Here is a 15,686-nt window from a genome sequence, read left to right on the forward strand (position 1 = left end):
ACCGGACAGAGAGGAAAGAAAATAGGAAAGAAAAAGATCCGAGAGAGGGATAGGAAAATGCGACTGCCGATTTCCCCTGGGTGGGTCAGCCCAGGGGTGCCGTCTACGTGAAGCCGGGCCAAAGGGGTGTGTTGCCGCTGCCGGGGTGCCTTAAAGGTCCAAACAGCCGGCGTCGGCTCAACTCCCAGGATCCCCTTTTTTCGGGACACGGCAAAGCCACGCACAGCGAGGCGTGGGAGGGGTCGAAACACCCCGTTAGCTCGGGTCCGTGGCGTCGCTATACGCAACAAACGCCTGCCTGCGCAGACGCCCTGCGGGGTACATATAATAGCGGCGGCTCATATATATATATATATATATATATATATATATATATATATATATATATATATATATAGCCGCGGTGGACCGTTACGGTGATCGGCTGCTGACCCGAAGATGCGGGTGCGGTCCCGGCCACGGCGGTCGCATTTCAGTCGAGGCAAATACTAGAAGCCCGTGTACTGTGCGATGTTAGTGCACGTTAAAGAACCCCAGGTTGTCGAAATTATCCGGAGTACTCCACTACGGCGTCTTTCATAGCCTGAGTCATTTTGGGACGTTAAACCGCATAAACCAGCCTAAGTGTAACCATTACCTTTTCTTTTTTTCATGTAGCGGGTACGAGCCTGAATACACTTGACGGGGTATGGTTGTACTATATTTCAAGTTTTCAAACGCTGGTGCCGCCCCTCCTCCCCCCTCCCGCCCCCTTAAAAGAACGATAACTCGTTCATAGTGGACTGCATTTCGCAGCGCATTGAAGGTTTCTTGGGGGCCACGATGATAAAGTAGCTTTAGAGCAAATACGGAAGAGAATGCGGAATATGTACTCTCTTACGCATAGCAGGAATTTGTTTTCTGTATTTGCCAGAAAAACGAAATAAAAAAGACTCATTGACTTCTTTTTCGTTATCGAAATACACAATGAGAGTTATTCGTGCAAGCGGACATCGTGCTGCCAATCATATGTGCACACACAACGGACACCGCGAGCCAAGTATGACAAACAACAAAAAGAATGAATTTCAGTAAACTGCATTTCTATGCGGCGCGAACATAGCAATTAAACAGCCATCTCATTTAGCACTTGCCTGGTCAGAAAGTACCCACATACCTACACAAAATACATGCGTGCCCTTGCGGCTGATGTATTTCTGAGGTCTGAATGGCAAGCAGCCTTAACAGATTCGCTTATATAAACGTTCACTTGAACACACTGAATGCGTGTGTTAATAAAAAAAAAAACCGAAACAGCTTCCACAGAGTACGCATAAGCTGGTCATGGCAACAGCGTTTGTCGATTGCAGAGAGCGAAGAAAAGAAAGCCAGGAGCACGAGCGCGGCTGCCCGGCCCTGGAACGCCGGCTGCGCAGGTGGCCCGATGCGCTGCGCGCTGTTCCTGGCGGCGTGGACCGTGGCGCTGGCTGTAGCAGAGCCGGCGCTGGACCCGTGGCTCCAAGCGCTCTACGGCCGCCGCCGGCTGCCGAAAAAGGATGTGCGCCTGCTGAAGGCCAAGGTCGCCGACGATTACGGAGGCAGCCAGGCTGCAGGAGCGTACGACTACGGCGCCGACTACGCGCCCGTACCCGCGAGCAACCTGCTGGGCCGCATGTTCCGGAGCGCTGACCTCGAATACTACGATGACGAGCCCACCACGCTTTACTGCATCACAGTCACGCCCAAGCCTCAAACCACGCAGTCAACCACGCCCGAGGTGATCTGCTTCCCTCCGTCACGCAGGCCGAGAACCAGAACCACCACGGCTGCGCCCGCCGGGAACTGCGAGAACGATGAACCCCAGCCGCCCGCGCACAAAGTCAGCCCAACCACCACCACGACAGCGAGGCCACACATCCACAGCGGGCGCCCCAACTGCACGACTAATCGCCATCACCAGGGCCATCCCGAAGCCGTGGAGTGCATTACTGAAGAGCACGAGAAGGCGCACCACGTTCCGTCCACCAGCACGCACGCCAGCAGCGCCCGCACCACAGCGAAGACACACCCCAGTACGGCCAAGACAAGTACGGTGCGGTCGTCCACCCAGAAGACCACCACCAAGACGACAACTCGTGCTACCATGCGTCTTCCTCTCACAAGTACCAGCACCAAGCACCCAACTCATATCGCAAGCCACACTCATGCTGCGCATACGACTGCCATCCCCGTAGTGAACGAGTGCGGTGCTGTTTTATTACAAGCCACCGCAACTTCTACGTCTAGGAAAACGAGCACCAAAACAACGCAGAAGTACGTGACGACAACGCATAAGCATGTGACGACACCGCATAAGCATGTGACAACGACGCACAGGCCCGTGACAACAACGCACATGCCTGTGACAACAACGCACAAGCATGTGACAACGCACAGGCCTGTGACGACGCACAAACCCCCAACAACACGACGGACTGTTGCCACGCGTAAGTCTACAAAAGGTCGTATAACCACGCCTGTGCATGTGCGCACGATAAGCCCACCGCATGCACCCGAAGCGTGCGAGGCGGTACCACAGCCAGTGATGACGACAACGCGCCGTTCTGCTGCCACTCCTCCAGCCCCCAAGACACGGCCGCCAGTGGACGAGTTCTTGGCGGCGTGGGGTTACTTCAAGCACCACAACTCGCTGGACCCGCATAACGCCAGTCATTGGCGTGAGTTCCATGGTGCCAACGGTCCACACGCGCCGCGGCGCCGGGACGTGGCCAAGAGGAACGACGTGGTGGTGATAATACCGCCATGGCTGCGCCAGCCGGCACACCCAGGACTCGCGTTCGTGGTGCCGCCGGCCCAGCCATTGGCCCGGCATCTGGCCAAGCGCGAGCAGCAGCCGCCGCGCCCTGGGCTCACATTCGTAGTGCCACCGGTCGAATCAGGGGCCCGGCTTGTCAAGCGCGAGGAACAGCAGAATGGGTCTAGCGCTGCACCCTACCAGGTCTATTGGTTCAGCAGCTGGCCGCCGGCCGGCAGAGAGGTGTCTCGGCTACCAGGGCGCGACAAGGCCAATTTTGTAAAACTTGCAGACTGGTGGCAAGACGTCATCAAGACGTACAATGGCCACCATCGCAAGAAGCGCGGGTTGCAGCGCCGCTAATTAAAGATTGCCGGCTTCCAGTGTCGCCTCTCTGAACGCGCGCGCCGGGGAAGGGGGGCCCGCGAGGGGGTAAGCCCCATCGAGCGCCCTCTGGCTGGCCTCGTTTCGCGGTGACGTTTCGGGAAGCCCACTGAAAAAGAAAGCGCGCCGCCAGTCGAGCGTGTCTTTGGCCCGCGATGCCGGCGTGCTGACGGACGCCCCATGGCTGCGCTCACGGTGAGTGTGCCCCCTGCCCGCGCGGCTCCGTGACCCCGACCGGGGTCCGCTGGCCGGCCCACCTCGGTGTCACGAACCCGCTCTCGGGAACCGCAGTTCGCGCTCTGCTGCAGGAAGCGCTCACCTCCGACAGTGCTGAATACTGAAAAACGCTCCCGGAATAGGGCCCGCCGGTGCGCTTAAGGTGAAACATCCGGGTGCCGTATTTTTAGCTGAGGGCGCGCTCACTGCGCCAATGCCGAGCACTGCACTTCGGGTGTGCGCGCTTCCTGACGCGGCTATGTCAGGACGATGTGAGTCGACTAAAGGACGCACGGTGACGACTGCTTAGCGCAACAGTATGCTGCGGAGGAGCGGTGCTGTTCAGTGTTCGTGCATCCGTGCTGCTCGGCTGCGTTCTGCGACCGCCAGCCTAGAGGGGGAAGGGCCCCGCCGACTATTTGCCCAAGACGCTGGGAGTGGTTGCCGCAGGCATCCGCGCAGAATCGCATCTCGGGGCGCGCCCCTTTTACCTGTCCCCGCGCTATAGTTCCTCCTGGCATGCCGTCGTCGTTCGGCGGCGTAGTCGAAAAGCAACAGCATCGGCGACTATGTCCAGTGGTAGAGCAGGGACGCAGGCTCCATGCAAGTCGTGTGGTTTGAAGAGCGAAAACTTGACGATGAAAATACATCGACGAACGGGTGTGCAGTTTTCATCAAGTTTTCGCTCTTAAAATCACGCATGTCGCACCAACTATCCCAACAGTTGATGCTTCTATATGCAAGTCCTCTATCAGATTGGTCTCTCGGTGGATCAGGGGCGCAGACAAAAAAATGTATATTTTTTTTCAGGAGGTGGGCGTTTAACCGCACTATAAGTATGTTCGCGCGTGCGTTTGTATGTGCACGTGTATATATACATATGCAAAATTGAAAATTTTCTAGGGGGGTTTGAAACCCCCTGGCTACGTTCCCTCCTGACACCACCGGATGTATCGCCGGTGCAAAAAGGCGCGCCATCCGTGCTTTTTCAACGGCCCGCAGCGGCCCAGTACAGGCGACGAGACAGAATGCTTTCCTCCAGGGAGAAGCTGGGGCAACGAATTACCTCGACCGGCCATGGCCAAGGCCGATCCGGCGCGTCGGAAATCGCGACCGTCGGAAACGCAGGCTGGAGACTGCTCGCCGGGCGTGTTCAAATGCACTTCCAAACAGCTTCTACCCTCTCTTATTTAGCAAGGTCTGCCGCATTGTGATAATGCATCCGTGAAGAAAGAGGTCTGCTCTTATCCGAATTCCGTTAGCGTTTTAGGAGCAGGAGATTTACGAGCGCAATCGCGTACAGTGCCTCGTGAAAAGATCGTACTGTCACTTTCCAGGCATAGTCGGCCCCTTGATTTGCGCTGGTCGATTACGAGGTGGTGCAAAGTGTCACACTTGCACAACTAGCTGTCTTCGTCCTTGTTGCTTCGCGTTTTAGCAGCACTGGAGTCAATGGTGTGAAGAGGTGGGTGAAATTCGCACTGTAATTTGGGAACCCCTCAAATCGACTGTTTACAACTAATATACTATTTATATATATATATATATATATATATATATTGTGGCGTGCACTACTACTAAGAAATGATCCAGGCTAGTGCTTATCATTAATCAGACGGCGTTTTCTTAACCACGGTGAACACTCTATGCGTTTTCTCAAGCGTTTACGCTCAATTCACGACTTCCGTGCACATCCGCTGTTAACCGAAATAACCGCCTCACACGATGACACAGTACGAGTGGCACGTAAGTTCTGTCCTATTAGACTTCATAAAGCGACGCTCGAGGGTTACCACTGATAAACAATCCTCGAATTCGCAGTACAATAGCTATCAATCACATCTGCGATTAAAATAGCACGGTGGGCGCGCAACGTGGGTATATCTTGTTTTTCGCTGATTTTGAATGGACCGTCGCGACTTGTCAAGGTGGTGATGACGCTCACTCAGCCCCGAACGACAACTACGGTCCATCTGTCTTTGACGTCCTCGCCCTGGCCAAGTGTCAACCTCCAAGAAGAGCGAAGGAGCGCAGCTTGGAATTCGTCGCCGAAGTCGTGCTCTGTGTTGTGCTTTCGTGCTGTCCCAGCGAAGTGTTTGCCTCCGCCACTGGATACCGCTGGCATCGGTGCTCCACCGTCCGCTCTGCAGATGTGAGGCGACCGTCAGTCGGTGTGTGACTGATGCATGTACGTGCCGTTGTTACGCACTGCCGATACCCGAAAAGCCGTGATCTCGCCAAGCGTACAGTGACGCGTTATTCCCCTTTATTATTCATATAGAGCGCAGGAGTAGCACGTTTCTGAGTGCGATGGTGACAAAGAACCTGTAAGGCTTGAAGTAAGTTTGTGTAACACGAGCAGCATAACACTGACCCTGCGACAGCACATGCTCAGAAGAACTGTTTCGAACCAACAGGCACTCTACAGGCATCCACACGAGCGCAACCTCATATGCGAGGCTGTAGTATATATATATATATATATATATATATATATATATATATATATATATATATATATATATATATATATATATATATATATATATATTAACATTCGTAGAAAATGCGAAACGGCCCATCCGTCATAAGACTTGCCATCTTGCCAGAAATTTTAAGATGCAAGCTCGAGGGCGCGAGTTAGATTACACGGCGGCCGCATTTCGATGGGGGCGGAATAGAAATAACACCCGTATGCTTGGATTTAGATGGTCGTTAAAGAATTCCAGGGGGTCGAAATTAATCCGGAGTCCCCCGCTACGGCGTGCCTCGTAATTTGGTACGTAAAACCGCAGCAATTATTAGACATTTTAAGGAAAATAGCCGGGCGTCAAGTCCCGAAACTGCACGCTGAGTTACAGGAACGCGTATGCAGGAGACCCGCAGATTAGTTTTGACCGCATGGGGTTCGCTAACGTGCACCCAGCACGAAATTTTAGCAGTGCTAGGGATGACTCGCTCATAGCTCGAACGACATAGCCTTGTTGAAAAAATGCTCGGCACGTGCGAAGTGTTCTTTTCCTGTCCTTTGGACAGATATGGTAAAGCTAAAAGGTCATGCGGTTTCGCACTAAAAAGAAAATGAAGACGCTTTACGTTTCCAGCTTCAGCTATACACGGAAAGCAGTTAACAGTATTAATAGAAATGCAGTGCGTCCGTGGAATTAGGTAGTCACTGTTCAACGGAAGATGACAGATGCAAGCTGATTGCATTAAATGTGAGACAAAGTGTTTTTCCGTGCATAAAAGAAAGAAGATGATTTTCAAGGGCTCGTTTGTCTTTGTTAGACGCAATATTAATGAGAACTAACAGACAATAATGCCAAGGTATATATATATATATATATATATATATATATATATATATATATATATATATATATATATATATATGTAAAGATAACTTGCCGCCGTCAGGGACCGGACCTGCGACCTTCGAATAACGCGTCCGATGCTCTACCACTGAGTTACGGCGGCGGTCATCCTCCCGTCCACTTTATGGGGTATATATGTGTATTTGGCATTATTGTCTGTTAGTTCTCACTAATATTTTCCGTGCATAAGGAATTCAAGCGATGCATTTATTCTCCAACTACTTACTTGCAGAAAGCGTCGCGACTCTTTCTGGGTGTCTTCATTTAAAAGATGAAAAACAAAGACAAGGGGAATTCTGGCGCGTATATGATTACCAAATGTGGTGAGACGGAGCACGTGCTTCCGTTCTTGCGACACCTGTATAACTGTGTTGTTGATATGGCCCCCCTTGCCTCTTTCGTGATATTTCTTACCGCAAAATGGTATTGTGGTAGATTGGACCTGTCGAGAAACTATACGTATACTGCGGCAGTGAAGGCGCAGGTGCCTTGATATACGCCCAAAAAGTAAACTTTTCTTCGAAATGTGTATTTTGATTGCAGCTGACCATTGATTTTTCTCTAACGTCTTGCCCTGCGCACAGAGACGCAAAGCAGTCTTAATAAGGGGAACACACACACACACACACACACACACACACACACACACACACACACACACACACACACACACACACACACACACACACACACACACACACACACACACACACACACACACACACTTACACACACACTTACACACACACACACACACCACACACGCACGCACACACACACACACACACACACACACACACACACACACACACACACACACACACACACACACACACACACACACGCGCGCGCGCGCGCGCTTTTTCAACCGTACGCACAGATCTAAACAACATAAATGTACGAACGAAAACTTATGGTAGATCCCAAGCATGGGGTACTATAGACGATATATATATATATATATATATATATATATATATATATATATATATATATATATATATATATATATATATATATATATATATATATAGGTGTGTCCTTCTGAGACCACCGAAAAAAAAAAAGCCCTTCATCCGTCACAGCCCATTTACCGTACATTCGCGACGTGCCAAACTTCACAATCATTTACAGGAGGCCTGAACGCGTTCGGAAGGCAAGTTCAAATTTACCGCCACGCTCCTGCGGTGAGTGGGCAGGGACTTCGAACGATAACAACAATAATGAGACGTCTGGGCCGAGGAGAGCTGTGCAGTGTGACTGCCCGAGGCATCTGGCGTCCGAGAGAAACCTGTATTGGCATGTGGGCAGCGATCAGGAGCAAATTGCGGCTCACCGCGCGTCCGTATCGCACGCGGCTGCAGGATCTGTCGGTCTCCGCGCGTCATTACGAGCTGCACACGCCGCGCTTCCCGTCTGGCGCACGAAATTGTTTCTCCGCGTTATTCCTGGCGCCCCGCGGAGCAGCAAGCGCGTGCTGCACAGCGGTCGTCGTCAGGGAATACACGGCGCGCCTCGCACACGCCTCACGAATGTGTGTACACGTACGCCGTAGGACCGAGCAGGGTGTGGTAATCCCCGGCCATCAAATCTGTCACCGAAAGAGCTCCTGGAGTAACTGCAGCCGCTTGGAAATTGCGAACTCACGGTCGCCCCAGCCGTAACACGAGTGACACGGTGCTCTTATTGAGAACCGCGCACAGGACAAGGACGATGGAGAAGATACAAACGCCGTTTGGTCCTTGGATCTCATGTGGCGACGCTCGCGAAGGGTCAGCTGAAGTCGACACTTCCACTGCTCTCAGGTTTGACGCAGCCAGCAGACTGGGCAAAGCCATTTTGTGTCAGCCACGCCATTACGTTGTACTTTCCGCATAAAGTTCTACACGAAAGACTATAGGGAGAATGCTCTATCTTGTCCTGTGCTGCAGCCATATAGCCATATGTATGCGCAGGGTTCTCCATTGGGGGGGAGGGGGGACAAGTTTCACCGAATCCCCCCCCCCCCCCCCGGTTGGTCGAGCCCAAAAGGAAACAAGCTCCGTAAACCATTATCGTCAAAAAACATACGTAGCCATAACCCTGGGCATTCAAATATGACGTGAAAGGTCCGACTGAGCGAAGGTATGGGGCAGGATTGGCGCCCCCGTTTAGATGATTGGCGCCCCCCCTTCATGCACACGCCTATGGCTGCAGCAACGGGAGCGAAATGCCACCAGCAAACACTGACGTCGCCAGTAAGTTGGTAACATCAAAGCCGGCCGAACTTTCTTCCAAGCCACTCGAATGGCTGGGGTCAATCGCAGCATAGTGCGAGAAAGCCGCCACGTGTATATTCTCGTATCGGCCGACTGTCCAGGCTCGGGTGAACCGGAAAGACGACAGCGTCTGAGGACAATGCACGGCTGCCAGCTAGACCGAATCCTTACTATGTACGTACATTTGGGAAAGTATTTTGTGCTGTTCGTCACATATAGATGTGCACCGGAAAGAACGCCACACAAATGTGCTGATGTACTACAACAGTGACACAACAGGCAACAGTCATGCCGATATGGACAATCCTGCGCGTGGAAAATGGAGGCAGTGTGAAGTTGTGCGCCAGCCGTCTTATAAATTAGCCGGCATCTCGCCTTTCAAGCTGTCGACGAGAGATTTTTCGTGAGCGACAAACTGTAAATATACGAATACGAACAAGAAAAAAAGAACACTTTTAAGAAATTTGTCAAGAGCCGATAATTATTATTGTTGTGTTTTTCTAGTGATAGAGACAACTTCTGCAATTGACCTACGCGCCGTTGTATGGATATAGCAGTGCGCTGCTGAGCTCGAGGAAGCAGTGGCGTAGCCATTCATGGGGGTGGTCTGGAAGTTCACCACCCCACAACCACCGAAATACTTACGTTTTGTATATGCATTTGCATTTTGTGTTTACATTTTGTATGTTTATACGCGCACAAATGCAACCACACGCACGAATATACATAAAGGGAAATCGGACTCCCCCCCCCCCCCCCCCTCCCTCCCGGCCTCCGAAAAAAAGCTATGGTTACGCGCCTGCAAGGAAGCGTGTTCGATATATCTCGAGGCGACCGCATTTCAATGGGGGCGAACAGAAAGAGCGAACCCCAGGTGGTGAAAATTAGTCCAGAGCCCCCACCGTGACGTGTATCTTCAACAGCACGTAAAACCCCGCATTTTTCCCTCTTCCCCTTATTTTTGCGTTAAAGCCCCACAGTCATCAAGTTAAGCCGCCGGTGTCAAACTTAAGTTGTGAGCCACGAGTTTCCCGTGAAGTCCGTTTTATATGGGGCGTGAGCCGTTCGACCTTAAGGTCTCGTCACGGCATCGGCGAATGCTCTCACCGCTTCGGGCGCGCGCGCATTCTTCAGCCCACACTCCGCAATAGGCCTTCCTCGTCGTCCCAGATCTCCGAAGACATCGCCGCTCGGCCTGTACGTCGGCGGCGCCATTCAAGTATAACCAGTGCAACACACCGTTGGGACGCAACTCCAAAGATCGACTATCCAGGATGCACCTATACCGCGGTATAATTAGCGTTAAGTGAGAGAAGAAACTGTATCGTCAAAGTCGATCGCTTCAAATCCACGCACGGGAAACGCTGTTGTGCTGCGGTTGACGGTATATGAAGATAGAGGTGATCGCGCCACTCGCATCGACTCGCACGTGTGCCTGTGCGACTGAACACAAGAAAAACGAGAGGACATTAGGAAAGTCGGTGAATGGTTTAGTGGCGCGGAAGCGCTAACTTGTGACTGACAGGTCCATGCGAGATCGGCCCCTGTAGGAAGCGGGTCGCCCACGCACTCTGCGACGCCGATCATGCTCCTGCACTCTACAAGTGCCAATTTGACAGATGGTGCGCAACAGCAACGAAGAGCGCGCCGTCCGTGGGACAGCGTCGGCCGTTGCGCCACAAAACCGATCGTATAGTCTGCAGCCGCTGCTATTCCTGGCAAGAGCGCGGCGGCCGCATTTCGGTACGCCGATGGCGAAATGCTGTTCTCTCTTTCGCGGATGATGCCGATGGTGCAGAGGTTTCAAGAATTTCGAATGCCGCAGAAGCGTGCAGAAGTATACGCGACAGCATGCTGCGGGCGCGCGCGCTAAAGCCACCCATTTTGAGGCGTACTGATCTGTTTCGCTGATTTGGCTCGATAAAGAAGACGGCGCCCCCACAGAACTGCGTACACCTATCCGTGCATGCTTTCCACGTAAGCGCTGAGTGGCAGGTAGCGAGCTCCCTTTGAGCTGTCGTCAGCGGAACGCTCAGATTTGTGCATCGCGTGCACACTGCCATGCACTTCAGGTCACGGAGGAGGACATGGGCGCCGCGACTTCTCGCAATGCCTTTGGCGCGACAAAATAATGCTCCGGCATGACAGCTGCTCTCTTCCGCTTTTCCTTTCATATAATCTCTACGCCCTTCAAAAAGTGATCTCGTCCCGCTCCACTGGCAGTCAGCGAAAAAAAGAAATTATAGTGGCGTACGAAATCTAACGGTGCCAATAGTGTGGGAATGTGCCGACATCGCGAAACCCGACGTTGACCATGTGATACGCGTGTCGTCGAAGAGCGTCGAGAAAAGAACCCTGCATGTATTGCGCAGATAGCTCGCGGTATTCTCAGCGTTTCGAGAGTGCTCAAACACTGCACAAAGCAGCTGTTGCTATAGGTTGATAAGTTTCAGCGTCACCAGCAGCACAAGGTTCAATTCGCCAGAGTTAGAATGACTTCTCACTCCTGTCTGTGACCAGTTTGTAGGAAATGACGTTGCACTTGTATACGTATACTCCTCATGTGTCTCATCGTTCTGTGAGAGAAGACTAGTCGTTTCAAGTTTTTAGTTACACAAACCACAGACATTTTTCCTTTCCAGAAGGTCTTTGGGTGAAACATGAACGTGGCATTTGAAGGTGTTAACTGCTCTCTGTTCCAGCACGCAAAGGTCGCCGCTTGGAGAGCGTTGGTTGGGTGAAATCGTTGTATGATGTCACTCGTTCTCTTCTGTTTGCGATTGCGGCCGATTATGACAGTTCTATCAACCATGTCCTGTTAATCTCGATTTACCCCCGCCCGCCTTGTACATCCCACTCATGATACGTTTAATAGCGTTGGTGTATTGGCCTCGCATTCCGCGCCGCCTAACTGAGCTAATTAACATAGCGTTTCTCACGAGGAAATACGATAGACACTCGCCAGAGAAACAATTCTAGCTAATATAGTTCCTCTTAGGCACTAAGAGATAAATATGAGATTTGTCTGTACAATAAATAAAAAAGGGGGTACTCATGTATCCGGCATCTTGTGGAATGCGCAACCGGAATATAATGTCGAAGGTAGTGATCAGTAAGCTATGACGAAAATTTCAGCACGGCTTAAACACTCATTCGCAAGTCGAACAAACTCTGCAACGAAATGAAACGTGCAAAATCGCTGAACCGACAAAATTATGAGGCACGTCTAGGGGCGCGATGAGGTCGAATCTCGCGCTGTGATTGCCACTCAGCTGTCGGCTGTGCGTGTGCATACAAGTTCGGGATGAATGAAGCGATCTCTCAACTCGGCCGGGAGGACAGTTCACGACGAGCTCCCTTTCCCCGTCGCCTGTTAGTGAAACACGAATGTCACGTCGTTGCTCCTCGACGTCGCGTCTAGCGTGCGGCCATCGTCTGCGGAGTCGTTCTGGGGAAGCCAAGCGACGGCTGTAGAGCGCCTCCGGAAACTACATCGTGTACAGCACCTTCGTGAAAGTTGCGCGTTTCTTTTTTCTTTTCTTTTTTTAACTTCCTTCTGTGCGTCTCACTCGGCCAGCACCCCCCATGAGGGCACTGAAACCCGACGAGATGGCGGCGTCGCGGTCGCCTGCCTTTAGCGCGCCGGGTCGGGCGCCCCTCCTCTCGGCGACATCTGGAGCGGGCGACAGCGGCCGAGCGTGCGTCGACGAGACCCGCGTGCGCTTCGCGTCGCCGCGACGACCGCGTTTCCAGAGAAGGATCGCCCCTTTTTTGTTATTCTTAATTTTTTTTTTACCTTCGCACGCTTCGGAAAGGAGGGAGGTACCTCGCTGAATATCGCCGACGGCGTTCTCAGCTAACACTCGCACAGCTACTTCAATACGCGCGCAAGCGCATGTTGTCCAAGGTTCCGCGCGGCTGCTCCGGAGGGCGAAAATCGCCACGGAAGTGCGACTCGACCTACGTTCCGTTCCTGGTTCTTTTCAACTGCAACCGAGGAGAGCGCGTCTCGGCCTTTGTCACTGCATGCACGCTCTGCAAGTCTCGCAAAAACTCCATCTGGACGCTAACACGAAAGGATATGTAGCGGCCAGTATTATGTTATATATGTATACGGGCCAATTCACATGCGAGCAATGCTCAGTGTATAGAATAGAATTTTCGTAGCTTGTAGGGGGTAGCCATCATTTGCCACTGCGGTTCAGGCGAGAGAGAAAGAGAGCCATTCGGAAACCGAACCGTTACAGAATACAGCCTCTGTCCTCATCACATTCCTGCTGCTATAGAGTTCGCTCACCATCCACGGCACATCATAAAACCCGCAGTATCTGTGCTGGCAGCGCCGACACATGATGACTGGTGTCGAGATAATATATGCTTGCTCTAAAAGAGGGTGCGAGAGTAAAAAGACTGTTCTGTAGAATAGAGGCATACCATGTTGGGACCTTCACCTTTCCCGATATATAGGGTGCAAACTGCTACGACAATATGTCACGATATAGGGGCGCGTATGTCGTCTAAATCCCAGGAAATTTTGGGCGATTCGAGGAACTTGACTCAGATAAAGAGTTTAAGCGCATCTTCGAGGCAAGCAAGTGGCTTCTCTGGCATTTCTGACTGACCCTATAAGCTGTGGGCAATTCATGGACAGAGTGTACAAGTACACATCTTCGCTAAGACTCGGTCTCGCGTGCGATGTCGGGCAGAAGACTGACTCGGGCGATGCGGCTTAGCGGGAAGCGTGAAATGCTGTGCACAAGTAAACAGAGATGCCCAAATAAGAATGTTGGTTTTGATCTAGAGACTATGCCATGAGCAATGAAAGCCCACAGTGCTTCCGAAGGGCACGCAGACGTGTGAGTAAAAACCATTCCGGCCATGCGTATTATATTATTAAATTTGACCTTGCGTAAGCAGGCATGGCTCATCTTGTTGGCAATCGGAACAGAAAAAAACTTTATTCAAAGATTGATTATTCTTACGGGGGGCACTGCCCTTAGCCGCCCGTCCAATATGGTCGATCAGCAATTGCTGGTCGGCCAAGTCAGAACTAAACACTGCTCCAACGCGTATGTTGCTGCCAACTCTGTGTTGCTTAGGTTTGGGCAATGTGATAAAGTGTAGGACTTCCTCCGCACTAGGGGCAGAAGCCTCGATAGGCGTACTTTCCAGCCTTCACCACTCGTCGAGGACCGAGAACAACAGTAAATGTTCGCCAGCTGGCTGAGACGGCTTGCTCACGAATCAGCTTCTTCGTGAGTAGCTCATTCTTACATATACAAGCAACACTTCCATGTAATGTGAAGTCACAGACGATCTGCGACACAGGGAAGCAGCTTCTGAACTACATGTATAAGTACGTACAGTGTCTGAGCGGGACCGCTCGAGAACAAAGGCCCGAGGCGCGTTCCTCTGTTTCCACCTGATGGGCGACCGAGCCTGCGCCGTATGCCATTAGATCGGCGTCGGAATGAGCTGATCGTGACCGGCGGCGGTGGGATTATAGGCAGGAAGTACAGAGCGTTTCGAGACGGAAACGGGGTCCCCCGCACAGCGTTCCTCCTCTAGCCGACTTCGGTGAAAGTGCGCGAGAGCTAAGCGCATGCGTGGCACGCCTTCCATGTGAATGCCGTTCATATTGTCGTATAGTATACGTGCTCCAGCCATAGGTCAGCAAAATAAATGGAACTCACTCTCACTCACAAACTTGGTACTCATTATCATCTTTGTGTTAAGCTCACTCAGACTCTGATTCAGAATAGTTCTACTCAGCCGATTTCACTTCCAGGACTCGTCGAAATCATCAGCCGGGCTTGCTCGGACTCACTCGGACTCACTCGTCAGAATCTTGCAGTTTCACTTGGCTTGCAGGCGCTGACATATTTAGGTTTTCTCGTGAACTGAACACATCGAATTTTAAAACATCTTCATACTAGATTAATCATAAAATGCAGAGGGATTACAAAGGTTGTATATTTAGGAAAAAGATATGCACAAGAGACTTAAACATAAAAGAAAGTTTCCTCTGCATCAGTGTCTTGCAGAAAACAGGTATGATCAGGTGAACGTGGTGGTTCAGGAAGTATTTCGCGTAAGAATAAAACGTGTTATAGGGATCTTTAAATATTATGGAAATTCTTATTTGTGCGAGCGCGCCCGCGCGCGCGTTTCTTGCAGCTCCAGATAGAATTTCCTTGTTTGTTTCTGGCACTCTACGGGTATGAAGGCCTGCCTCGTAAACAATAGCGGACGCTGTTAAAAATGTGCAAAAAAGAAACGTCACTTTACGTAATGCCACTTTTTAACTTCGATTCGCGATAGCATCGCAGAATGTCTTCCAGGAATGCACGGGTTTCGAGATATGCGCTATCGAACTTGCAGTAGGCATGCACCGTTGTTTCACTTTATTTTATTTTATTTTAACAGAACGCCGTTTTGTGCACTGAAGCGTTAAAATAACTGGAACGCATTCCTTCAGAACGATTATCAATAAACAGGTGTCATATACCGAAAATTCGTTCCAAGTGGGCATGCCACGCGAAGTCACCGGCTATGTATACAATTCGTAAAATTGCATAATGAGCAGTAAAGCTTTTAACTAAAAGGGTAATAGATTATCTTAGCCTTTCAGTCGTTGTTAACTGGTCGTGTTCATTAGACAATCGCGGAATGTCACTCTCG

The 15,686-nt window shown here is 51.2% G+C and overlaps 1 protein-coding gene across 1 annotated transcript in view; it reads left to right on the forward strand.

The window, feature by feature from the left end:
- The first annotated feature begins 3,257 nt into the window (after positions 1-3,257).
- LOC119379080 (mediator of DNA damage checkpoint protein 1) overlaps positions 3,258-15,686 on the forward strand; it is a 35,810-nt gene continuing 23,381 nt past the window's right edge. The window contains exon 1 of the mRNA XM_037648246.2: positions 3,258-3,352. Coding sequence (XP_037504174.1) covers positions 3,338-3,352 — 15 coding nt within the window. The 5' untranslated portion in view covers positions 3,258-3,337. The remainder of the gene's footprint in view (positions 3,353-15,686) is intronic.

The sequence above is a fragment of the Rhipicephalus sanguineus genome, chromosome 1 (genome assembly GCF_013339695.2).
Source record: "Rhipicephalus sanguineus isolate Rsan-2018 chromosome 1, BIME_Rsan_1.4, whole genome shotgun sequence".
NCBI classification, from domain to species: Eukaryota; Metazoa; Arthropoda; class Arachnida; order Ixodida; family Ixodidae; genus Rhipicephalus; species Rhipicephalus sanguineus.